General features: G+C 39.9%; 1 protein-coding gene and 2 non-coding genes across 7 annotated transcripts in view; all 3 read left to right on the top strand.

Moving 5' to 3' along the window:
* The window catches only part of UBAP2 (ubiquitin associated protein 2), a 110,857-nt gene that overhangs the window by 72,679 nt on the left and 11,387 nt on the right, over window positions 1–26,791 (top strand). For 3 of the 5 annotated variants that reach the window (XM_042912826.1, XM_042912824.1, XM_042912828.1), the window contains 9 exons: window positions 2,723–2,778; window positions 7,183–7,250; window positions 9,582–9,771; window positions 13,118–13,331; window positions 16,661–16,935; window positions 17,536–17,705; window positions 19,088–19,301; window positions 23,559–23,598; window positions 25,743–25,926. In XM_042912826.1, coding sequence (XP_042768760.1) covers window positions 2,723–2,778; window positions 7,183–7,250; window positions 9,582–9,771; window positions 13,118–13,331; window positions 16,661–16,935; window positions 17,536–17,705; window positions 19,088–19,301; window positions 23,559–23,598; window positions 25,743–25,926 — 1,411 coding nt within the window. The remainder of the gene's footprint in view (window positions 1–2,722; window positions 2,779–7,182; window positions 7,251–9,581; window positions 9,772–13,117; window positions 13,332–16,660; window positions 16,936–17,535; window positions 17,706–19,087; window positions 19,302–23,558; window positions 23,599–25,742; window positions 25,927–26,791) is intronic. The other 2 variants (XM_042912827.1, XM_042912825.1) reach the window with 1 other exon arrangement.
* On the top strand, window positions 9,890–9,972 carry LOC122205741. The gene has a single exon (XR_006196242.1). It is a non-coding gene; the product is annotated as a small nucleolar RNA SNORD121A (small nucleolar RNA).
* On the top strand, window positions 25,036–25,118 carry LOC122205742. Its single transcript, XR_006196243.1, has one exon. It is a non-coding gene; the product is annotated as a small nucleolar RNA SNORD121A (small nucleolar RNA).

Here is a 26,791-nt window from a genome sequence, read left to right as displayed (position 1 = left end):
GATCATGACCTGAGCCAAAATCAAGAGGTGGACGGCTGAGCCACCCAGGCGCCCCAAACATGTAGGCTTTTAACCCAGTATTGGTTGGTTGATGATTGATGATGAAGGGTTTCCGAGAAAAATTCCACCATAAATTGTTTCCTACTAAGAGTCTTAAAGGCCTTGAAGATGAATGTTTTAGGAGTGATTTTCGAGCCTCTGCAGTTGTTTTTTCTTGATTAGAATGCTCCTAAAACTGCTTACGTTGAACCCCTGCTTTTTGTAGGATTCCTTAATCTTTAGAGTACTGTCTCCTATGATAAATTTGACAGCATGAACCATAGGGTAGGTTGGATCAAGGTAGCACCAGGAACACTGTATACTGGCTGCCCTTTAAGTTAGTCTCGTTGTGAGTTAAAAAAAAATTATTTTAATGTTTGTTTATTTTTGAGAGAGAAAGAGTGGGAACGGGGGAGGTGCAGAGAGAGGGGGAGAGGGGAGACACAGAATCCAAACGGGCTCCAGGCTCTGAACTATCAGCACAGAGTACGACTCGGGGCTTGAACTCATAGGCCTGGAGATCATGACCTGAGCCAAAGTTGGACGCTTAACCGACCAAGCCACCCAGGCGCCCCTAGTTGTGAGTTTTTAAAACTATATATCTACTTAGAGAAAAGTCTTGACGCTATTAAAACATTGGGGATTATGTATCAGTGCCTTGAAGAAAATCACATTGCAGAAGGAATATAAGAGTGGAGAGTAGGTAGATGGTTTGCCTTAGATATATTTAGCTTTGTGTACAGGGTGATCTCTAAGAAGCCTAGGCAGAGGTCTAGAGAACAACTTTTCACTACTGATTTCTGACTGGGACTAATTGCAACTCGTATTTTTTCACTTAAACTAGGACCTCTTCCTAGTTTTAAGAGGCTGTTTGAATTGGGAGTGCATGGGTGGTTCAATCAGTTGCGCTTTTGACTTCGGCTCAGATCATAAGCTCGTGGTTTGTGGGTTCGAGCCTCACATCAGACTCTGTGCTGACAGCTTGGAGCTTGGAGCCTAGAGTCTGCTTTGGATTCTGCGTCTCCCTCTCTCTGTGACCCTCCCCCACTCACACTCTCTTTGTCTCTATCAAAAAGAAAAACCTTGAAAAAAGTTTTAATTCAAAGAGATATTTGGGTCCACTTAAATTCCTAATTGTTTTATGATATTTCTGGAAAAGTTGTGGAAACCATTAAAAGGTATGATGAGTGAACCAGTAGAAAGGATCACACTGTCAGTTCAGAACATTCTGCATTAATGTTTATGATTATTTCAAGGATACATGCAGTTGAGAGGCACAGAAGAACAAACAGTGCCTGTATCCATGTTCTTCCTTCCTTTAATGTATATGTCCCATGATCCATGATGATAGATGACATCTCTCAGTGATGTGTGTAGGGTTCTCACACAGGAGGGAATGTTTTTTAGGTTTGAAATATCTCCTATATAGTAGCATATCTTAGGGGACATTTTACAGAGCGCCATACTGCATACATTCATCAATTCTATGTTTGCCATAACCAGTCCTAAACTAGGGACATCCACCTGAAAGAATTCCATTAGGAAGGACTCTTTTCATAGGTAACACCTTCTGTTTATTCATGAAACAGTTGGTTATTAGGTTTTAGACCTAGTTCTAAGGAAGTTAGATCTGGTTACCTGCCCTTTTCTCAATTGTTTTCCACTTCTTCTCTTCCTTTTGTCCTTTGCATACACAAACCTCATTGTAGGTCAGATGCTCAGCTCATTTCTTCCCTGTTGAAGGAGTGAAAACATGCACAGTCTTACTTCCTGGGGGTAGTTATAGTTGATATCTTTGTGTATTTTCTTATGAAATCATTTTCTCTGATTTTTGCACGTATGTATTTGCATGTAAGTCAGCATTTCTGAATACAAATGCTTCTCTTTAAATATTTATTCTGTAAGAATTGTTTGAGCAGATCTTCTGCATCTGCTCATCAGCAATTAGTATATAGCACCAGAATTTATGTGAGCAGGACTAATGCTCAGCTTTGCTGGAGATCTAATTAGGGAACCATAGAATGGACCTAATATCTTTTTTAAGTTTATTTATTTTGATAGAGAAAGCATGAGCAGGGGAGGGGCAGAGAGAGAGAGAGAGAGAGAGAGAGAGAGAGAGGGGAAGAATTCCAAGTAGGCTCTGCACTCTTAGCGTTGAGCCTGACATGGGTCTCCAACCCAGGACCGTGAGATCATGGCCTGAGCTGAATCCGAGTTGAACACTTTCTACTGAGCCATCCCAGGCACCCCTTTAATATCTTACAAAGAGGATGCATCTATAAATTCAGTAGTTCAGTAATCTACCTGAAATTAAGATCCAGCCAAGCCAGCTTCATAATGAATTTTGCTCTGTTTTAAATGTTACATATCATAAGGCTGTCATGGTTAAATATGTGTATTTGTGCTATGCTCATACTTTATTAATCATGGCAGAATTGCTTGGATATGATCTACACTGAAGCAAAATTAGTGTGAGACTTGGCTTTCAGTTTATGTGGATAGTATCTAGCTAAGTTGAATTTGACTACATGGCATTTTATTGAGAATAGATCAGGAGCTTCATATTAGATTGTAAACTAAATTACTAATAAGATTTATGACACATTTTATACAGTATACGATAGAGAATTAGTTGGAGTGAGATGATATTTGACTTTGTGATGTAAACTATGATTATTGTCAGCAGGGGCCTGGAAGAATTCGGTGGAAGAGTGGACAACAGACGACTGGACTGAAGATGTAAGTATTTAGCATCAGATTAGATCTGTCTTCCTCTTGTTTTCTGGTAAGGGCATGCATTCTTTGAAAAAGCTGGAAACATCTTGTAGTTGCCCATGGCTCTTTTTCAGACATGTGATTATCGTGTTTTTAAGATTTTTAAGAAATTTGGTTTTGATTCAGGTCATGATCTCATGGTTTGTGAGATCCAGTCCTGCTGTAGGGCTCTGTGCTGACAGTGAGGAGCCTGCTGGGAATTCTCTCTCTGCCTCTCTCACTCTGCCCCTCCCCTGCTCATGTTCACCTGCCTGCCCTGCAGATAGATAGATAGATAGATAGATAGACAGACAGACAGACAGACTAACAAAAATTGACAAGGTGTTAGGGATGCCTGACTGGCTCAGTCTGAAGAACATGGGACTCTTGAACTGGGGGTCATGAGTTCGGTCCCCATATTGGGTGTAGAGATTACTAAAACATAAACTTAAAAAAAAAAAGATCAGGTGTTAAGTAGGCCTAAAAATCATTTTTTAGCTTATCTTTTGTTTTTAAATGTTAAAAAAAATTTTTTTAATGTTTATTTTTAAAAAAAAATTTTTTTTTAATGTTCATTTATTTTTGAGAGAGAAACAGAGACCGAGCATGAACAAAGGAGGAGCAGAGAGAGAGGGAGACACAGAATCCAAAGCAGGCTCCAGGTCTGAGCTGTCAGCACAGAACCCAATGCAGAGCTTGAACTCAGGAGCTGTGAGATCATGACCTGAGCCAAAGTCAGACGCTTAACCACCCAGGAGCCCCTGTTTTGTTCTGATAACTATTGCCCTGGCCTGTGAATGTTTATTTTTTATAACATTTTAATTAAAGGAGATAGTGTTTTGGTCACAGTTGAAATTAACTGATTCTGGTTCTAGGCCCAACCCCTTCTTCTTAAAACTAGACTAGCTTTTTATATTCATTTATTTGATAACCATTTTTGAGTGTACTACACTAGCTTCTCAGTGTTGATCTATAACTCTGGGCTCAGCATAACATGCTCTTTGATAAAAAAAGATTTAATTTTAAAAAATGTAACTGAACTAATAGCCCTATACCATATTTTATATCATTTTTCTGTTTGACCCTCAAGGTCCAGAACATGTATGTATGTGATAGACTGGTAGAGCAGACATCATGATGGAGAGTAAAGGCCCTATAAGTATCGATCTTTAATATAAAGTGACCCAGTCTTTGAAATTGTTGAGATTATTTTTCCCTGTCTTAACATTCTGTACTCACAAGTATATCTTTAAAATTTTATTTATTGATATTTATTTATTTATTTATTTAAAGAGTTTACTTATATTATTTTGGCAGGGCGGCAGGGAGGCGGTTAGAGAAAGAGAATCCCAAGCCTGCTCTGTGCTATGAGCACAGAGCTCCACACGGGGCTTGATACCGATCTAAAAAATTAAAAAAACAGGGGTGCCTGTGTGGCTCATTGAGTTGGTTCAGCTCATGATCTCATGGTTCGTGGGCTTGCCCTTGTCAGGTTGTGTGCTGACAGAAGCCTGGAGCCTGCTTCAGATTATGTGTCTCCCTCTCTTTGCCCCTCCCCTGCTCATGCTCGTTTGTGTGCGCACGCGCTCTCTCTCTCTCTCTCTCTCTATTAAAAAAAAAAATAATGGTTATTGAAACATGAGTAATCTAAGGTGCCAATCTAAAATTACTTGAATTATTAACCTTTCCCTTCCTTCTCCTTTTTAAAATTTTCTTTTAAGTAAGCTTTGCCCAGCATGGGGCTCAAAGCCGCATCCACTTTAAATAATTTTTACATATTTCCTTCTAGTCTTTTTCTTTTCCTAAATATTAAATTACGGCTTGTGTCTTTTGAAATCTGAGAATGCTTCCATTTTACATAATACTTTCTTTAAACTATTTTATTTTATTTAAATGTTTATTTATTTTTGAGAGAGAGATACAGAGAATGAGCAGGTGAGGGGCAGAGAGAGGGAGACAAAATCCCCAGCAGGCTCTGTGCTCCCAGCGGGCTGCTGCAGTGTCAGTCATGACCTGAGGTGAAACCAAGAGTTGGATGCTTAACTCACTGAGCCAGACAGATGCGCACAAAGATAGTATTTTTATTTTAAAGTAACCTCTACACCGAACATGATGCTTGAACTCATGACCTCAAGATCAAAAGTCACATGTTTTACTGACAGCCAGTCAAGTCCTTTTTTTTAAAAAAAGAGGGAGGAAAGAATTTAATTTTCTGTTTTCTGCCAGGGTCAGATAGGATGTTAGTGATTAATGGTGGTTCTAATTTGATTTGAACTAAAATATTTATGGCTTTAGATCTTCTCTGTCATTGCATTTCACAGAGTTATTCCTTTATTGCTTTTCTCTGTGTCTTACAGAATCTTACATGGTAGATAGAGTTGAGGCAAAAATAGATTCCTTGGTACTCTTCAAGATACTACCTTGAAATAGGGTGTAAGCTCTTCTTGTTCAAGCAGTAATCTATTCAGCACTTTTTATTTGTTTTTCTAGAAAGTGAACACCTACTGCCTGCTCTGCCCCTATCATAGTTTTAATTTGTGAGGGCAATCTGATTTTTATCCAGTATTTCAGAGTTCTGAGACATTTAGAGTTAATATGTATTATAAAAGTCTTTGAGAAATATTTCCTGCAGTTACATTATCTCATTATATCAACTTTTCAGCCTTTAAACACTCATGCCCCACTTTGAAAATGTGAAAAGAGCCTACCTTTCAATAATGTCAGTTAAGGTTTCAAAAAATTTTATTCTGGGTGCCTTAAAACATCAAAAGGTGGAGGGTGCCTCAGTGGCTCAGTTGGTTAAGTATCCGACTCTTGATTTGGGCTCAGGTGATCTCAGGGTTCATGGGTTTTAGCCCCACATTGGGCTCTGCACTGTCAGTGTACAGACTACTTGAGATTCATTCTCTCTGTCTCTCTGTCTCTCTCTCTGCCCCTCCCATCTTCTCTCTCTGGAAAAAAAAAAAAAAAATCCCGCAAAACTTCAAATGGCATTTAAACGATACGCATGAATTGAAAATAATTATGTTCAATGAAAAAAGTTAGACAAAAAGATTGTTTGCTTATTTATTTATTTAACATTTTAATTTATTTTTGAGAGACAGAACCCAAGTAGGGAGGTGCAGAGAGAGAAGGAGACAGAATCCAAATCTCAGCTGTCAGCACAGAGCCGGACGCAGGGCTTGAACTCAAAAACTGTGAGATCATGACCTGAGCAGAAGTCAGACGCTTAAATGACTGAACCACCCAGGCGCCCCTTATTTATTTTTAAAGTTTATTTATTTTGAGAGAGTAAGAGCAAGAGTGGGAGAAGGGCAGAGAGAGGTAGACAATCCCAAGCAGGCTCCATGCTTTCAACACAGAGCCTGATGTGGGGTTTGGTCTCACGAACCGTGAGATCTTGACCTGATCTGGGATCAAGAGTCAGATGGTCAATAGGCTGATCCATCCAGGTACCCCAAGATTGCATATTTTAAAATTCTAGAAAATAGAACCCTAATCTGTAGTCACAGAAAACACATTGGTGGTTTCCTGGGGACTAAGGTGAGTGGTGGGAGGGATTGATTACACAGGGACAGGAGCAAACTTTTAGGGTAATAAATATGTTCATTGTCATGATTTTGTGATTTCATGGGCATATAAATATGACAAAACCCAGTTATTTGCTTTGGATATTTGCAGCTTATTGGATGTGATATACCCCCAATAAAGTTGTTTTTATAAAAAACAAGGAAACCTATGACTTAATAAAAAAGAAATACAGATTACTAATAAATGAAATACTAAAACCATCTGTTTGGGGGAAGAAGAAACATCAGTTTTTTGCTCTTTCAAACTTTTGGCATTTGTGGTGGTTTTACTGGTGTTTTCATTTTGTATAATGTCAAATAGAACAGCGTGACTAGGACTTGAACCCTGGTCTGACTTCATTGTTTCTCTGATGTGAAGTCCTTTTTTCGGGTTTGTCAATTTAAAAATTACCTTCCCCCTAACGAAATTGTTATGATCACTTGTGTATTTCTTCTGTTTTAGACCACTTTTTGGGTGAAGTGTAACGAGAGTACTGGTGACTAAAAATTGTCAGAAATTTTATTAAAATTTTATCATTTTTATTTACTTTTTTGAGAAACAGAGACATTTTGAGAGGGGGTGGGGCAGAGAGAGAGGGAAACACAATCTAAAGCAGGCTACCAGCTCTGTCTGAGCTGTCAGCACAGAGCCTGACGTGGAGCTTGAACTCAAGAACTGTGAGATCATGACCTGAGCCAAAGTCAGACGCTTAACCGACGAGCCACCCAGGCGCCCCAAAATTGTCAGAAATTGGATACATTTTGGGTTTTATGTTATGTAAAATAAGAGCAAAGTATTTTTTTATTCGTTTCCATACAGCTTTCTGAAACAAAAGTCTTCACTGCCTCAGCTGTTCCAGCAGAGAATCATGTCACACCTGGGCAAAGGTAAACACTTTTTGTCCCCTTTTGTTTGTTATTCAAAGCATAATTTAAATTTCTTACTCCAGAAATTTGTTTTGGTTCTCAGGTCTCTTTCTGTTTTTTCCTTTTCTTGAATCTCTTCCTGTTTTTACTATTTTCTTCTGAGAATTTGTTTTATCCTTAACCTTCCTTGTGAACTGACATAGCCTACATCATTATCTACTTAGTTGTATCCACTAATGAATTAAAATAGCAATTATGTGTGTGATTTGTTACCATTTGTGGTAGAGATTATATTAAGCCTATTTATGGTGGTTCTTTTTTACTTTGGTAAATGCAGTATATTGTTTGACAGATAAACTTAATACAAAATACCTTTGGTTTTCTGTGTGTAATACCATTTATTTAGGCATTCTCATACTAATACAAATTTCTCATTTTATGTGGGCTCTTCTATTTCTTTCCTCTCCTCCCCTTTCCCCTTCTCCCTTCTCCCCTTCCCCTCTTCCCCTCTTCCCCTCCCTCCTCCCCCTCCCCTCTCCTCTTGTTCTTCAAATGTTTATTCATTTTTAGAAGGAGAGAGAGCAAGCCGGGAAGGGGCAGAGAGAGATGGAGAGAGAGACTCCTAAGCAGGCTCTCTGCACTGTCAGCATGCAGCCTGACATGGGGCTCAATCTTATGACCTTGGGATCATGACTTGAGCTGAAAACAAGAGTTGGACGCTCAACTGACTTCAGCCACTCAGGTGCCCCAGGATCATTTTTATTTAAGAAAAACAACAACAGCAAAAACCTCCGATACTTGATAACGGCTTGGGTCATGACCTCACGGTTGGTTAGACTGATCTCTGTGTCCAGGATCTGCACTGACAGTACAGAGCCTGCTTGGGATATTCTCTCTCTCTCTCTCTCTCTCTCCCTCTCTCCCTCTCTCCCTCCCTCCCACTCCTAAAAATAAATAAACATTAAAAAATATATGAAGCCCCTTCTCTATTCACTGAAGCAGAGGAAAGGATGGGTTCAGAGGTCACAGTTGGGCATGGGAGGGAATTTAAAGAAAAAAAGAAAAGAAATATACTTATTTAATGGTTAGTTAATAGACAGTGCTATACTATATTAATACATCTTACCAACTTTTTGGAATAGAACTTGCTGTATTGTGTGTGTGTGTGTGTGTGTGTGTGTGTGTGTGTGTGTGTGTGTGTGTGAGAGATAATGCATCTTTTGAGATGGGTTATATGTAATATAACTACCCTGTATTTATATCCTTGGAGTTAGGATATCATAAGTATAACATCACCTGGGGATCCAAAATACTAGTCTGGTACTTTAACCTGGTTACAGGAGAGTAAGTGTGGGTAGTGCATAAGGAGAGGAATACAGGCCTAGGAACTTTGATCTTTATTAGATAGTAGTGGGCCTTGAATTATTTGACCTTCCAGAATCTGCCTCACTGGCATGGTGAGCGTTTCAGACAGGAGAACTGAGTGGGAACTGGCCTTTGAAATGGTTTAAGGGAGCAAATTACCTTGTTAGTAAATTCTGAGCACCTTGCAGTTTCTGTGGAGGAGTTAGTAGCTAGTTCACTCACATGTCAGGTTGTATATATCTTGAAGATCATTTCTTCCTCAGGCTTTTAGGTTTTCAGGCCGTAAGTTTTAAGTTGGAATATCTGTTTTTCTGGGGACATTATAAGTGTTCTAGAGAGGATTTGTTACTGTGTTTTCCCCCCTGAATGTTTAAGAGAGAAAATTATTGGAGATTTATATAAGCTTAAATATCTTATACCGTAGAACGTAGAAATATTTATGACTGTTTGGATTGTCTACTATGGCTGTGGTTCTCAATCCCTCAAAATAGAGATTCACCCTCTTTGAGGCAAGTTGAAGAGACACTGGTTCCAAGTAATGAATGGGGCAAAGTATTCTAAAGAAAATGAGCCAAACTTCAGAATACTGTTTACTCAATTGCTCCAGGTTTTCAAATGAGTTGTTATTGTGCTATTTCTGTGGAACTACCTCAATGCACCTTTTCATTTCTCTTCTCTTCAAAGCCCTGCTTTAGTCTCTGTGGCTTCATATGCTTTTTTTTTTTTTTTTTTGGTCATTGATGCTGTTCTTTTGGCTCCTTTAAACTACAGTTTCCAAAAGTTTTCCTCACTTAAATTATAACTTTTTAAAAACTTTATTTATTTAAATAATCTCTGCATTCAGCGTGGGGCTTGACTTATGACCCTGAGATCACCTCACTTAGATTATTTTTAACATGAATTTACTTTATATTGATACACTTCTCAAATTCATTGTTGGTAAGATGTGCTTTTGACTCATTCCTCATTTGCTTTTTGTCTGCTTAGCATTGATCTGGTAGCCTTGCTCCAGAAGCCTGTTCCTCCCAGTCAAGCCTCAGAAGTCAACTCCTTTGAAACTTCCCAACAACAGGGCTTTGGCCAAGCCCTTGTCTTCACAAATTCTCAGCACAACAATCAGATGGCACCAGGGACTGGCAGCTCCACTGCTGTCAACTCCTATTCTCCTCAGAGTCTGGTAACTCACTTTTATTTTAGTATGGGATTTGAAGGACTGTACCCATGAACAAATGTATTCTAGAATGACACATGCCTGATAATTATTTTCTAAATACAAAAATATTTAGACGATCTCAGTCCAGAAAACAATGATGTGATACTTTCCAAGCACATATCTGATGATTCCATGTGGAATTCAACTACTCTGAGTTTCCTGGACAATGATTTTTAAAAAATGCTTCTTTATGATTAGTTGAAATCTTTTAAGTCTTAATCACTGAGGCATCCTTCTTATTAATAATTTTTTTCTTGTATTTTCTTTGAAAGTCTGTACTTAAGACATTAAAATTTTCATTTGTTTTCCAGTGTAATAAAATGCAAATGTTTGTCAGTATTGGCTTGCTAAAATCATGCTAAAACAGTTCTTTCTAAGTCTAGGAAGGCTTTTATTTTTTGCATTTTTAATTGTTATTCATAAAATTAGTGTATCTTTTCATAAAACTTCACTTTGTAGCAGAAGCCCTTTTAATGTGGATGTGTTTTCCTTAAAATAAGGGTCATCTGCCGCTTGCATATCTGACTTTAATTTCCTATGAGAATTTAGCTCCTATCAGAAAGGACTTCAGGAACTGTTAGTGAAGGATATGAAGATAACCAAAGAATGTAGTTGCAGAATAATGGTGAACTGAAGGCCCTAACTGTAGGTACTGCTCAGTTGGCAGTGAGGTGTTCTCAGTTGGAACACCTCCAAATACAGATCCACAGCTTTCACTAGTGGTAATTATTTTTGTTCATTCTTTGTTGTGTTTTACCTGAAATCCATGGTTGAGAAACAGAATTTATAAATATGATAATAATCTTTCTCTCCTACTTGACTCAAAAATCATTTGCTGCACCACTTCATAAAATGGAGAATTTAATATGTAAACTTTTCATTGTGGTGTTCTACTCTGCACAGCCACGTTATGTCATGTATAACTGGCTTGAGAATTTGGCATTTTTAGTACCACTGATGATTGTGTACGAGAGAATGTGAGTGCTTGAAGTGGGACAGCCCAAGGCATGATGCTATCTCTATTTTGAGGGGGTCTCAAGTTTTTCTTTTTTTTTTTATAAAGATTTTATTTTAAGTAATCTCTATCCCCAATATGGGCTCGAATTTATAACCCCAAGATCAAGAGCTGTATGCTTCACCAACTGAGCAAGCCAGGTGCCCCAGTACCCTCATGGTTTGAGGTGAACCATCCCTGTCCTTTCTTCCTCCGATGTCTTTCTATCTGCTACTGGTCTGCTGATGTAATGTCTATGCGAACTGTTGGAATCTTAGCCAGGCCACTCAGAGCATAGGTAGGACATGAGTTTTGTTTGTTTTATTATTTTGTTTTTTTTTTCTTTTTAGGACATGTGTTTTTTGTTTTGTTGTGTTTCTTTTTTAACAGTGCCTTCAGGTGTGTTGCCTTTTGTAATGAACAATACCTTGAGAAACTGGAACAAGTAATGTTTAGCATATTAGAGGAGTGGTGCTCAACCTACTGTACTTTCATAATCACTGGGGAACTTCAGTAAATAACAACAGTAGTAAGGATAATAAAATAATGCCAGAGTCTGCACAAACCAAATAAGTCAGAATCTTGGGATTGCGTGTTGGGCATTTGTGTGTATTTGTGTATATGTGAGTGTAGGCATACTTGTGTATCAATACACATTTTTAAAGCCCCCATCTATTGAAGTGTAGGTGAAATTGAGAAGTCCTGTGCTAAATGTTAACCTGAAGCAAGGTGCTAGTCCTTGACTCAGTGATTTCATTATGTTGTAAAACACACAGAAACTGCATTTGATAGTATTGACTAACGCAGGGTAGAAATTAGGTAGGAAAAGAGGAAGAACAAAAGCATCATTCTGGAAGCCTTTACTGAACAAGTGGGCTTGAACTGGGTTTTTGGATTTGTAGCCACATAAGACAGGTGTTTTGGCAGCATGAAATAGCAAGGATTCTAAAGTAGTGATAAATAATGTTAGTAGATTGTGTGATGTGCAGTAACTCCCTACAACTTAAATGTTTTACTCAAATTGGAGAATTTGGTCTTCCTTAGAACAACTGGGATACTCCATGCCTTTGGATATTGTTAACAGAAACAATTATTTCAGCTTTCTACATCTGATCTCTTAAGAGAATGCAAGTCATTTCTATTTGTGACCTTTTAAATGGTTTTGAAAGGTTTTTCTTGGGGAGGGGGGCTTGAGAGCGAGCGCTCAGAGCATAGATGGCACAGAGAGGGGAGAGAGAATCCCAAACAGGCTCCATGTGTCAGTGCAGAGCCCAGTGAGGGGCTTGCACAAACCATGAGATCATGACAAAATCAAGAGTTGGACTGAGCCACACAGACACCCCTTGAAAAGCTATTTTTTGACAACTTATCTTTTTCAGAAACTGAATGATCTTGATAGGTAAAAATGAAGTTGATCTGCTGTTGTGTTCACTAGTCCTAGGGTCTCATTCTCCTTGGATATTTTCCCAATAGTTTATTTTTGCTTTGGTTTCCCTTGCCTTAGGAGATGTATCTAAAAAATGTTGCTATGGCTGATGTCAAAGAAATTATTGTTTTTGTTCTCTTCTCGGATTTTTATGGTTTCAGGTCTCATATTTAGGTCTTTAACCCACTTTGAGTTTATTTTTGTGTACGGTGTTAGAAAGTGGTTATAAAGTGGTCTTTTACATATATCATTCTCTTTGGATCTTGGTATGTGACCTGACAGGATAGATGGGGGAGGTGTAACATTTTCTTTTGTATACTTGTGGAGCATTTTTGGTGTTCTTAGTCATCAAAATAGCTCGAAATAAGCACAGCGGTGTCCAGGGTATCTGTCCAGTACACAGATACTTCATGTGTAAATCATTGTCTGATTTTAGAATATTAACTTTTTATACAGGTACTGCAAACTGCATTTAATATTGTAGGATTACATGGCTGAGCCTTTCTGTGACCAAACTTAAAGATGATTATTGTTGTTCCATATTTTGAGAAAGTACTATATTTTTATTTCTCTAGCTTGTCTTTGTCATTTAATTCATGATATTTCTCTTTAGAAAACTATTTTGTTTGTGAACTTGTGACATCACTTTTATCCTAAAATCCAGGGAAAATAGTCCTCTTCCTTTAACCTCTCATCAGAATCAGGACTGATTCTTGGATTTAATCAGATCTTTTTTGGTAATATTTTCCTGTAGTATTTGCTCAGGTGAGTCTTGTTGATTCCATGTTCTGGGTTATAGATTTTAAAATCCTTGTGAAAATACTTGGTATGTTTTAACTCTGGGATAGATTTGTATTGCTGAAGGTTTTTCTTTTTCTTTCTCTTTAAAGTCGTCCGTCCTTGGTTCAGGATTTGGAGAGCTTGCACCTTCCAAAATGGCAAACATCACCAGCTCCCAGATTTTGGACCATTTGAAAGCTCCAAGTTTGGGCCAGTTTACCACTACCCCAAGTTCACAACAGAATAGTACAAGTCCCCCCACAACTACTACTTCTTGGGACCTCAAGTCCTCAACTTCCCAGTCCTCAGTCCTTAGTCATTTTGGTAAGTATACATGTTCTGTGGTGGTTTGCCCCTAGTGAGGACATGCTGAACATTAGCAGAGTGTGTTGACTTGTAACGCTAATGTGGAATTTATCCAGAGGTACTATTTAGTAGAATTTCTATAGCATTTCTGAATTAATTCCGTTAGCTTTGTATTGTGTAAATATCTGTATTTAGTTAGTAGTAGTAGTGGTAGAAGTAATATTAGAACATACTTTGAAGAGATGTGCAAAAGCATGGGAAAGCCATGCAAATATATGGAAACAACACTTTGTAAGTAAAGGCCGAAACAGAATTTTCTAAGCTGTATTACAGTAGGGTGGGGACCGAGTCAGGGATGTGGACAACGTTAAAAAAAAAATTTTTTTTTAATGTTTATTTATTTTGAGAGAGACAGCACAAGCGAACAACAAGCAGGGGAGGGGCAGAGAGAAGGAGAGACAGAATCCTAAGCAGGCTCTGTGCCATAAGTGCAGAGTCAGTGCGGGGCTCAAACTCACGAACTCTGAGATCATGGACCTGAGCCGAGATCAAGAGTCAGACACTTAACAGACACCGCTACCCAGGCACCCCTGGACAACATTTTAAATCACACCCTATGGATTGCTTTCTCATTCTAACATTCGTATGTATCTATCATGATTTGTGCCAGGCTTACTGTCAGTGGTTTGTAACATAAAGGCACCATGTGTAAGTTTGATAATTTCTAATCTATACTGCTGTAGACTTTGTGATGTTAAAACACCCATTTCCTATTAACATATGCATGCCACACTGCATTAAGGAACAGCAGAGGATTGTATTAACCATAGGGTTGGTTTCCTGGGCAGGTTTATGTTTAGGACTTATTCAAAGAGATAGAAGTACATTTCTCTTTTTTTTTTTTTTTTTTTTTAATTTTTTTTCAACGTTTTTTATTTATTTTTGGGACAGAGAGAGACAGAGCATGAACGGGGGAGGGGCAGAGAGAGAGGGAGACACAGAATCGGAAACAGGCTCCAGGCTCCGAGCCATCAGCCCAGAGCCTGACGCGGGGCTCGAACTCACGGGCCGCGAGATCGTGACCTGGCTGAAGTCGGACGCTTAACCGACTGCGCCACCCAGGCGCCCCAGAAGTACATTTCTCTACTCAAAGAAATAGTTCTTTGTAATGGAAGTACTTGAGACCACTCCCATGTTTGAAGTGATGTCCACCAGGCTTCAAAATGAGGCGTATCTATTCATTAGAGCCTCATTGCCCAAAGTTTTTTACCGTCTGCTGAATACATACTAAAAGTCCACATTCCCAGAAGGAAAGTAACTGTATGCTATAAACCACATTGTACAAACATTAAAGGCACAGAGTCACTTTTAACTGTTAAGAATGCTGGCAGTCTTTGCCTGGAACATATCAAAAGTCTATGTTCCCAGACACTAGCCAAGAGCCAGTTAAACAAGGTGGCATTTTTGATGGCAGCTATAGTGCTGTGTTAATCTTTTTCTGCAGACCCACTGCAGTGGGTGATAAGGGTTTTTAGATTTGCACATGCTATTCCCATGTTCCTTATAAATCCTGTCTTTTTCCTACATGCCTCTAATATAAAGTCCAAAAATAGATTTATCTAAGATGGAAATACATTAAGTCATGGGTTGGCAAACCTTCAACTAGATTTGTCACCTCTTTTTGCAAATACGGTTTTATTGGAACACAGCCATTACCACTCATCATGTTTTTTTTTTTTTTAATGTTTATTTTTGAGAGAGGGCGCGCACGCACACACGAGCAGGGGAGCACAGAGAGAGAGGGAGACAGAGAATTCAAAGCAGGCTTCACGCTGTCAGTGCAAAGCCTGATGTGGGGCTTGAAATCATGAACCACAATATCATGACCTGAGCCGAAATCAAGATTCTGATGCTTAACCAGCTGAGCCACCCAGGCGCCCATTATGTGTTGTCTTAGCACTACTTGCAGTCTATAGAGGGAGAGTTGAGTAGTTGCTAACAGATGGCCTTCACGGCCTAAAATATTTACTATCTGGTTCTTTGCTGAAAAAAATTACCAACTTCTATCGTATATGACTTGAAAATCATGTAGATAAAGGGTAACTTCCTTATAGAAAAGAGTAACTAAAGGGGTGCCTGGGTGGCTCCGTCAGTTGAGCGTCTGTCTTCAGCTCAGGTCATGATCTCGCAGTTTGTGAGTTCAAGCCCCGCGTCGGGCTCTGTGCTGACAGCTCAGAGCCTGGAGCCTGCTTTAGATTCTGTGTCTCCCTCTCTCTGCCCCTTCCCAACTCATGCTCTGTCTCTCTCTGTCTCTAAACATTAAAAAAAAAGAGTAACTAAAAATCAAGGAGATGAACAACAAAGTAAAAAAATGGTCAACAAGGTATGGTCAGAGTTCATAGGCAAGGTATATTGGAGTGTATGAAATGATGCTTCATCCAACTTATTTTTATTTGCATCTTTTATGCTATTTTCCATTATTCAAATTAGGAAAAGAATCTTGAAGTATTTGTCAAAATGAAGAGTTGTTCTTTGAACCAATAACTCTTTTCTACAGGTATACTTGCACTTGAGCAAACTGTCTTACATAAAAAACCGTGCATTACAGCATTGTTTTTCATAGCAAGAGTTGGGAAATCTAAAAGCCCTTTAATATAGTACTGGTTTTAAAACTTGATGCCTATGTACACTGGATTACTATGTGGCCACAAAAATGAAGTAGCTCTTCACACATTAATGTGGAACAGTTTCTGAAAACTAAATGGTTTGTGAGGAAACTGTATATAATGTATGTGTGTGTGTGTCTGTATACGTTTGTATTTTGAAACAGTGTCTCTGAAGATACTCATATACCTGGGTGCAGTGTCTGCCTTTGTAGACTGAATCTGCAGATAGTGTTGGAAGGGTGATTTATGTTAACATATACGCTTTTTTTTTGCTTTCTGGATTTTGTGATATCACATATTAGTTACTGGAAAATAATTTTTAACAATTTAGTTACAAAATTCATAAAGCAACAAAATATAATTTGCTATTAGCTAAAGGCCAGATGTGTGTAGCAACTCCTTGCTTTTCAACCAGTATAACTTAACATAAACTACATCTCCTGTCTGCATAAGAATTTATCTATAAGCCCATACAGTCATCCTTTTCTTTTGTCATATGCTAGCTATAATATATCACACACCCCCCACTTAGGGGATTCAGCTAGATGGTTGTTGGGAGAAACCAGTGATAACTACAACCTTTCTTTCTCAGTCATGGTGGAAGAGGGAGCTCTAAGCTCGTGTGCCTAAATAATTGATTGTTGCTTACTTTCCTTCCCTCCCCCTTCACATATTTAATAGACTTCAAATCTCAACCTGAACCATCCCCGGTTCTTAGTCAACTGAGCCAGCGACAGCAGCACCACACTCAGCCCGTTGCTGTTCCTCCTCCTGGGTTGGAGTCCTTTCCTTCCCAGGTAAAACTGCGAGAGTCAACACCCAGGGACAGTACCTCCACTGTGAACAAACTTCTGCAGCTTCCCAGCATGACTGTAGAAAACATTGCTGTGACTGCCCACCAGCCACAGCCTAAACACGTCAAACTACCGAAGCGGCGGATACCCCCAGCTTCTAAGGTGTGTTCTCCATCCAGAAGTCACAATCCCAACAGTGGATATAATTTAACATTTAGCTCAAGGGCTGGGTTAGTAAGCCTCAGACATCGTATTTTTTGTCATGCACATAGCTTCCTGCTTTATGAGAATTGGCTATTTCTGAGTGCCTGGGCTAATATTAGAGGGAATGGCTTTTTGTTAGAGATAGAGACTGTTAATTCAAAGTACTGGACCTGGCTCAGAGAATTTGCTGGTCTTGTGTATTTAGCTGTGTCCCATAGATAGAGAATAAGTGGTTCTTTGACCAGATAATGCTTTCAGAGGAGGCCCGCTCTCTTCCTCCGCTCACCCACCACCAACTCCCCCTTTCTTCGGCCTTTGCTGTAAGAAGCAGTTAGTGGCATTGATCATTCTGCTGTTAACTTTTAATTTTTCTTTTCTCTTTTTTCTCTTGTCTTTGTTTTTTGCAACATTCTGTTCCTTTTTCCTACTACTGGGCTTCTCACCCCATGTTCCTCAAGTGTGCCTGTAGTGCTTTGGGAAGCCAGTACTCACTAGCTGTATTACAGGCCTCTGGGACTTGGAATCTCTGTTCCTGACGTGATGGCTCTGCTTTTTCAGATCCCAGCTTCTGCAGTGGAAATGCCTGGTTCAGCAGATGTCACAGGATTAAACGTTCAGTTTGGCGCCTTGGAATTTGGATCAGAACCTTCTCTCTCTGAATTTGGATCAGCTGCAAGCAGTGAAAATAGTAACCAGATTCCCATCAGCTTGTATTCAAAGTCATTAAGGTACACAACTTCTTCTCCGGATTAAGTCCTTTGTTGGCAAAGTAATGGAGTCTAAGAGATCACCTGTTGGAGGCAATACACCATGTGGCGCTGGGTTTGTACAGCCATTGTTAGTACCTAATTGCAGAACTTTTCTTCCATAACCCTACAAAGAACCTTGTGCCTGTTAGCAGTCACTCCCAGTTTCTCCCTCCCCTTTCCCTTTGGCAACTAATCATCTGTCTCCGGATATGCCTATTCCAGATACTTCATATAACAAGGATCATTTATGTTGTCGCATGTGTGCATTTTATTTCTGAATAGTATTTCATTGTGCAGATCACATTTTGTCTATCCATTCATTAGTTGACGGACATTTGGATTGTTTCCACTTTTCGGCTATTAGGAATCATGCTGCAATGGACATTCATTTACAGATTTGTCTCCTTTAGTTCTTTTGGATTTAGACCTAATAATTGCTAGGTCATATGGTAACCCTTATATTACCTATTTGAAGAACCAGCAAACTTCTTTCATGTGGCTGCAGCATTTTACGTTCCTACCAATAATCTATGAGGAATGCAATATTAAAAAAAATTTTTTTTCCCAATGTTTATTTATTTTTGAGAGACAGAGTGAATGGGGGACGGACAGAGAGAGAGAGAGAGGGAGACAGAATCTGAGTCGTCAGCACAGTACCTGACATGTGGCTTGAACCAGCCAATCGCGAGATCATGACCTGAGCTATATTCGGATGCTTAACCAACTGAGCCACCCAGGCTCCTTGAGGGATGCAATTCTTGTATATCTTTGCCAACTCTTATTTTTCTTCAATTGAATATTCGTTTTATAAGTAGAGAATCCCTGATTTTAGATTTTATTAATTTTTCTGCTCTCTAGTGCTAAAACCTGATGTTTGTTTGGGTTCTCTTTCTACAAATGGTCCCAGACATCTGGATTCCTTAAAGATTCTTAAGGATTCTTTAAAATGTCCTTCTGCCTGTCATTTAAATTAGGTGGGTCTGCGGCGCCTGGGTGGCTCAGTTAGTTGAGCATCTGGCTCTTGATTTCGGCTCAGGTCATGATCTCACATTTCTTGAGATTTAGTCCCTCATCAGGCTCTGCTCTGACAGTGCCAAGCCTGCTTGGGATTCTCTTTTTCCCCCTCTCTCTGTTCCCCTGCCCCCTCTTTCAAAATAAATATTTAAAAAATGGTGGGTCTGATTTGGAAAGGAGGGGTGTTTTAAACTTGCATCTTTAATACAGTTAAAGAATGTGGTAGTGTAAATGTGTAGGTATAGACATGTTTGTTTATAGTATGACAGTAAAGTGATGAAATAGTTCTACTCAATGAAACCATGTAATACGACATAAATTTATGTCAAAATCTTTTTATTCTCTAGTGATTCTTTGAATACCTCTCTACCAATGACCAGTGCAGTACAGAACTCCACCTATACAACTTCAGTCATTACCTCCTCCAGTCTGACCAGCTCATCGCTGAGCTCCACTAGTCCAGTAACAACGTCTTCCTCCTATGACCAGAGTTCTGTGCATAACAGAATTGCATACCAAAGCTCTGTGAGTCCATCGGAGTCAGCTCCAGGAACCGTCACGGTAATTGGTCTTTCAAGTTTCTTCTTGTACAAAATCCTATTTAGAGGTCCATGTTTAGTTTGGGAAATGAGGGTTTTAGATGACATTTTCTTTAAGAAATTAGTTAACCTTTTGAATACAATTCTTGTAGTGTGTTGAGTTTTCTAATAGTGGGCATCTGGTGTGAAATCTGCTTTTCAGGTACCCATGCACAGGAATGTGTGAATGGACCTCAGAAACTTAGTATACAGAAAGCACAAGGGTATATTCCAAGTTCATAGTATTTTGGATGGGGTGGGGGTGGGGGTACTCTAGTCTTACTTGTAACATTTTAGTTTCCTGTAAGGCAAAAGTGTTCAAACATTACTAGAGCTACTTCAAAGAGTGGACAAGAACATGAAAATAAGGGAAATAGTTGAATTGGCGTAGCAGAAATTTGGGTTCATTTTCTTAAGTTTCCTTCTAAGACTCTCAGGATATATTGTACATCTCAACATAGGAATTTTTTTCCCTCCCTTTCTTTGTTTTCCTTCTTTTTATGTTAGATGTTTTCCTTAAATGTCTGGTGATTGCAGGCTGCCTGCTTGACACTAAAGGTTAACTATGGGCTTTGGCTTGTGGGGTAGATAGTGGAATGTGGGCTTTGATGTGGAACAGCATGGGTAGGCCATTTCTTTGGGGGGGGGTGGGGGCGGGTGGACACACCCCCCGTGTGGACACCTCCTTTGTCAGCTCCTTTGGCCTGTTCTCTTGAGCTTGTTTAGATTCTCCAGATACTCTTCTTGTCACTTCCCTATAGGGCCTATGTCTATCTGTCAGTGTCTTTAAGAGCCTAGCGGAAAGAGAAGTCTATTGTCAGAATACTTGTTTTGTCTGTGTTAACTTAATCATTTTCGTTAACACTACATCTGACCATGTGTTAACCCTTTTGATGATGTTTAGGGCCTAAGAGAGAAGGTGGGAGGGGGCAGTTACCTTGCTGTGCAAATGGAGAGAGAGGGGAAGGGATCTGGTCTGTGCAGTCTTTAAACAAATCCTTCTACATTTAGCTGTACCTCCACTCCCACTTTCAAAGTTATCTGGTGCAGATAAATACTGAGTTGCTTGGTATGGCTCTTTGATTTAGTTGCCTTATTTTCTGGATTTGCCTAACACTACCTTTGGATTTGGCTTTACCATGTGAACTAAGTCAGTTCCCATTCTGTCTATGCTTTCTAGTCTACAGAATTTTGTTATCATTTTTTCACCTGTATTTGTCTTACTGGGTTTACATATTTTTTATAAGCCATATACTCTGATCTATCATCTTTAACAAGAGGTTTATTCTTGTATTTTCCAATATGGTAACAACTAACCACATGTAGTAGTTTATTTTATCTATTAAAATTTATGTATTTATCTTGAGAGAGAGCACAAGGGAGCGTCGGTGAGGGGCAGAGATAGAATCCTAAGCAGGGTCTGCACCTGCACAGTGCAGAGCCTGACTTGGGGCTCTAACCCACAAACTGTGAACCGAAACCAAGAGCCAGACACACAACTGACTGGGCCACCCAGGTGTGCCACATGCAGTAGTTCATTTAAGTAAACAGAATTTTAGCTCCTCAGACATACCAACCAAATTTTAGTTTAGTTTAATTTATTTAAGTTTATTTAAGTTTATTTATAACTTAAGTTATAACTTATAACTTAAGAGAGACAGAGAGAGGGTGCAAGTGGGGAGGGAGAGAGAGAGGGAGCAGAGAATCTCAAGCAGGCTCCCCACTGTCAGCACGGAGCCAGACACGGGGCTCAAACTCACAAAACAGTGAGATCATGACCTGAACCAAAACCAAGAGTCAGATGCTTAACCAGCTAAGCCACCCAGGTGCCCCCTAACCAAATTTTAAATGTTCAGTATCTATAGTGGCTATAATATAGGAACATGCACATGTGCATATAGAATATTCCCTTTATTGCTGAACATTTCCTTGTATAGTATTGGTATAATTTCCAAAAGAGAAATCAGACTCTGTGCTGTCTAAGCTTAAATCCCTATTGTCTGCTCGACTTCTGAATTCCAGCTCTAATTTCACCTGGTATGCTGCTTGCTCAGATCATTACCCACCTCATTCCTTGCTTGACTAGTTGAACTAAGACCCTGCAGACTTTTGATCTCTCATGACCATTTGGCACTTCTTTACTTTTATTCCCACCATTCTTCTGCCTAGAATTACCTCCACCCCAAATAATGTGGCTTCTGTGTTAAATCAGTTTGTCCATTGTTTTTTTGAGAGAGGGAGAGAGTACTAGTTGGGGAAGGGCTCAGGGAGAGAGAGAGAGAGAGAGAGAGAGAGAGAGAGAGAGAGAGAGAGAGAATCTTAGTCTCCACGCCTGGTGGGAGCCTTACACAAGGCTCCATCTCATGACTGTGAGATCATCATCTGAGCTGAAATCAGTAGAGTCTGATGCTTAACCCACCAAGCCACCCAGGTGCCCCCATTGTCTATGCGTGATTTTCAAGGTGGAATAAAATACTCCTAAGGTCTGATGGCTGTTCTTTTCTATTCCCCCTTTTTATTCTTTCTGTATGGTGTGGTTTTGAGAACATTTCTTTGTCACCATTTGTGCTGTTTTGCGGTACATGCTTGGTATCATGTGTATGAATTTAGTGCATATATGTTTTTAAAATTTTTATTTTGTTTTAAGAGAGAGAGAGCATGCATAAATGGGGGAGAGGCAGAAAGAGAAAGAGAATCTTAAGCAGGCTCCATGCTTAGCGTGGAGCCCAGGGTGGGCCTCGTTCCCATGACCCTGGGATCTTTACCTGAGCTGAAATCAAGAGTTGGATGCTTGACTGAGCCACCCAGGTGCCCCTAGTGCATAGTGAACTCTAGTTTAAGAGAGGCAGAGAGTACAATTTTGATTGCTTTCTAACCTATCTGTATATATACTGGTAAGGTGTATTGTATTTTCTTTTCCCTGACTTCAGTCTTCTATTTTAACTCATTTTTTCCCCTCCTTGAAGTTCTACTCTTTTATTGTCTACATTTCTTGTAAATAATCTCAAAAATTTTTTTTGAGGAAAAAAACATGTTAGGGACATCTGGGTGGCTCAGTTGAACATCCAACTCTTGTTTTCAGCTCAGGTCATGATCTCACCGTTCTTGGGTTTGAGCCCTGCATCGAGCTCCCTGCTGGCAGTGTGGAGTCTGTTTGATATTTTCTTGCTCTCTCTTTCTCTCTCTGCCCCTCCCCCATGCATGTGGACATGTTCCCTCTTTCTTTCTGTCTCTCTCTCAAAATAAATTTTAAAAAATGTTTAAAAAAAAGGAAAAAACATATTATCAATAACACAACAGGATTTGGGTTAAATGCAGAAGCAACATCTAAAGGCTTGTCTTTTTTCTTTAGTTTAAGTTTTCACATTTGTAAGAAGGAAATCTCTGTCAGCTTCCTTTTCCCATCCAGGGATAGTGTCTGGGCCTTGTAGGCCCCACTATCATTCACCGTATGCTTTGGTCAATCTGTGGAAATTTTCCTTGTGAGGATACCTCCTTTTGTGTGTCTAGTTTCCAATGAAATGCCTTATGGTTAATGCAAACTAATTGTTTTCAGATTCCGCTCTTTTTGGTACTACCACACTCTGCTAACCTGCTGTTGCCCTACCCAGTTAAGAAAAGCCATGTTTCACAGTAACATCTCATTTTATTTGAGAACTATTTTCCATTTAATTTGGAAACTTTTTTTCTTGCCTGAGTGGTACTGAGGAGACCATGTGAAATACAAAGATGTGGTGATTTCAGTATAAGTTCCCGAGTTCTTTGTACTGCTTAATAATTTTTAGGACAGTTTCTTTGCTTCCTGTGATTAGAGTCTGTCTTGTTACTTCCCTAAATACCCAGTCTGTTTTTCAAAAATGTCAGCTCCTTAGGATTTTTAAAGAATGTGTTAATTACCTCTCCTTTTATTAAGAAACAAAATAAAACAAGCCAACCCCCCCCCCCCCCCCCCGTAATGGTTTTTATTTATTTTGGTGGGGGGAGCAGAGAGAGAGAGAGAGGGAGAGAATCCCAAGCAGGCAGTGTAGAGCCTGATGCAGGCTTACTGTCATGGACTGTGAGATCATGACTTGAGCCGAAGTTAAGAATTGGATGCTTAATCCACTGAGCCACCCCAGTGCCCCACATCATTTCTTGATCAATCTATAATTCATGTATTTCTGACTAAATCCCAATAGAAAGTCAGCTAGGTTATCATTTGATTTTGTGGTATGCTTACTTTCTTTTCTCTTCCTTATAGAATGGACATGGTGGTGGTCGAAGTCAGCAGACTATAGACAGTAAGTATAGAAGCTGACTATTCTCATTTTGTGTGGTGGAAATCAAACAAAAAGAGTATAGCTGCTAATATGATAGGGAAAACAATAGGCTAGTGACTAATTCTGCAAAACTAATCCTTTTGCATTTTTCTGATAGCTACTTCTTATCTGTTGGCATCATTTCTTTGGTAGGGTTTACAAGTTCAGCTAGAGATTCCTGTGAGTAGATTGTTGCTGATGGTATTATGAGAAATGTTAGCTACAGCAAGAAGGAATTGATAGTCTCATATAATTCTGTTCTAGTCAGACCACACCCCAAGTGTAGAGTGTAGCATGGATTTAAAAGATGCTTTGCTTAGAGGCACAGGTTCTGGTGTAGTCAGAGGGCTCTCATTCCAATACTGTAAAGGACTTATAAAGCAGAAATTGGTGTGCTAGTTCAGGAAAGGCATGCTCTTTGCCTTCTGGATTCGATGAACTGTTGTGCAGAAGAGAGATAAAATGATGCTCTCTGTAAACACTTGGGAAAAAATGGGGATAAGATTCTATTAATTCTAGTAAGCTCAGTGTTCACTGGAGATGATGGTTGCAGGTAAATCCCTGTTAGATGCTCTTGGCTTATCTGTGATTGGTTATGATGATTTTCATTCATTTTTCAGTAACACAAATGGGTATCCATTATAGAAGCCAGAAAGACTTTCCTTTTATTTAGGATTTTTGGAATGTGGACATGGGATTTTTTTCAGTCCAAGAGGGGGCCTCAGTTGGAATTGAAATGACACATGTGATTACCCAGAGTTGGTTTTGATATTGCTGGGCTGCCGGAACTGTTTGGAGGTACATTGGTAGCTCTGAGAACTTGGGATGTCAGAGGACATTCTCATTTCACAAACCTTGGTGGCAAGTTTCCTCTCTGCAGGCTTGAGATTGAGAACATATCAAGGTGTCCTAGATCATCTGGAGATGAGGCTTCGTACCCACAACCCTGAGATCAAGAGTTGCACACTCTACCAACTGAGCCAGCCAGGCGCCCCAATTATGATTTAGAGATTATGAATAAAATCATGAGATATGAAATGTCTGGAAAACACAGCATGCATTTTAGATAGGTTTTTATCTCCATCTGTCTCTCCACTGCCATTCTTTCAGAGGCTTCTTGTGAACTTGTTATAATGTGACCTACGATCTACATAGGTAACTTACAAGGTCTGAGTTTTGGGTCAGGGACATCTGTGGTGCTTTTATCTGGCTTCTGTAACAGGTGTCCTGTTTGGAATAGACCGTCAGTCAAAAGCAAGTCTCAAGATTGTAAGGACCACTCTTAAGTATGGGTCATGTTCTGTGTTGACCCTGTTGCTACTGTTGTGTTTTCAAATTGTCTTTTTGAGAGACTAGCATGTTTTCCCTCAGGCTCCCAGGGAGTTCTGCAGATGGGTCAAGATTGCTTTTCCTTCCTAACTGGGAAAGACAATGATGCTTTATTTCCAAGCACATATCTGAGTTGTATGTGTGGATAGAACTAAAACTGAGTCTTTCTACAGCTAGGATGGATCACATTTATGATCTTCTGGAAGCCTAATAAGCTCCTTTATGTGCTCTGAGGGTTGGGTTTGTTTGTTTGTTTGTTTGTTTACGGAAATGCTCACTATGCATGTGAATGTGGGTGTTGGACGGTGGATTTTAGGCATATGTAACTCTCCACAGTATATGTACCCTGGGCTCTCAACCCCCATGTGCCCTCAATTGGCTATGAGCTTTCACAAGTCAGCCTGATACAAGCAAAAACCTAACCTTTTGATGGTCTTGCCTACCAGATTTGTACCATCATCCTTTGTTGAGACTTTTCAGAAAAATTTGCCTCCTAGCCTGTTGCTCTTTGTGGGTGCAACTCTGGGTCAGGTTCCTTTAGTTAGGAGAAGTATATCCATGGCATAGGCTAGTTGATGATTGTAAAGCTGTCATTTCCTATTCTCTGCCAAATCCTGTTCGTCTTACCTTCACATGTCATTTTTATTAGTTATATCTGACAGAAAATGCTTGGGCATTTTCCCTGGGGAATGTAACTTTGTATGTGTCTCAAACCGACCCTGACCTGTCACAAGATATTGAACATATTGTACATACTTACAAATGGTTCTGGAGCTAAACCGATATGTTTCTTACAGCTACTTCATCCGTTCCAGCTCCAAAGACAACGGACCCTCCCTCTGCCCTCCCATCTGTGGGCTCACTGCCCAGCACCACTTCCTGCACTACGCTTCTACCCTCTGCATCCCAGCACACTGCCACTTTGCCCTCCATGTCCCAGCCTGGTGACCTGTCCAGCAGCCCCCTCTCTCAACTTAGCAGGTATGGGGAAAATACGAGCTCACAGTGAGAGGCACAATGGTGCGAAGTCCTGAACCCTTATAGAAAGCTCTTCCAACGAACAAAACTCCTGTTGCCTCTAGCATGATGTCCTGGCCTTTTGTAATAATGCTTTAGCTCATTCATTTTGGCTGGGCACTATCTCAGAAGTATCAGCAGCTGTGTCACAACATGTAATGCCCCTGCTGTCACAGAGCACTGGGGTCCCTGGGAATGGTGGAGCTAGGGTGTTGCTGCTGCTACTTTTCCTCCACCTCTCAGGAGTGTGCCCTGAACCTGGCCTGGCCTTTCCCACTCTGGGCTCGAGTCACAGTGATGTGAAGTGAGAATGATGTTTTTTGTTTGTTTGTTTTTGTTTTTTAAATTTTTTAAATGTTTATTTTTGAGAGAGAGAGAGAGCATGCGTGCGCATGCGTGCAAGCAGGAGAGGGGGCAGAGAGAGGGCGAGACACAGAATCCAAAGCAGGCTCCAGACTCTGAGCCATCAGCACAGAGCCCAATGTGGCGCTCGAACTTGCAAGCTGTGAGATCATGACCTGAGCTAAAGTCAGATGCCCAACCGACTCAGCCACCCAGGTTCCCCGGGAATGATGTTTGGTTTCTGAGCAGGTCTTTTATTTGCTCCTGTTGTGCCTTCAGAGATTCAATTACTAGAATAGGGTGTAGGAGAATGGGTTTTGTTTGGTCCTCATCCTATATCTTTGGAGTATGCCTCTTTCCCTCTTTAGCCAGGTGGTTTGAATTCTGGATTTGATGGGAAGTCAGGCTCTGGCTCTGTCACGTGGGGTTGAACATAGGAACTTTCTTTCCTTGCACACCGTTTAAATGGGTGTCTCCATGACTGGCA

The sequence above is a fragment of the Panthera leo genome, chromosome D4 (assembly GCF_018350215.1).
Source record: "Panthera leo isolate Ple1 chromosome D4, P.leo_Ple1_pat1.1, whole genome shotgun sequence".
Lineage (NCBI taxonomy): Eukaryota > Metazoa > Chordata > Mammalia > Carnivora > Felidae > Panthera > Panthera leo.
Note: the sequence above shows the minus strand (reverse complement) of the source record. Positions and strands in the feature narration are given on the sequence as shown.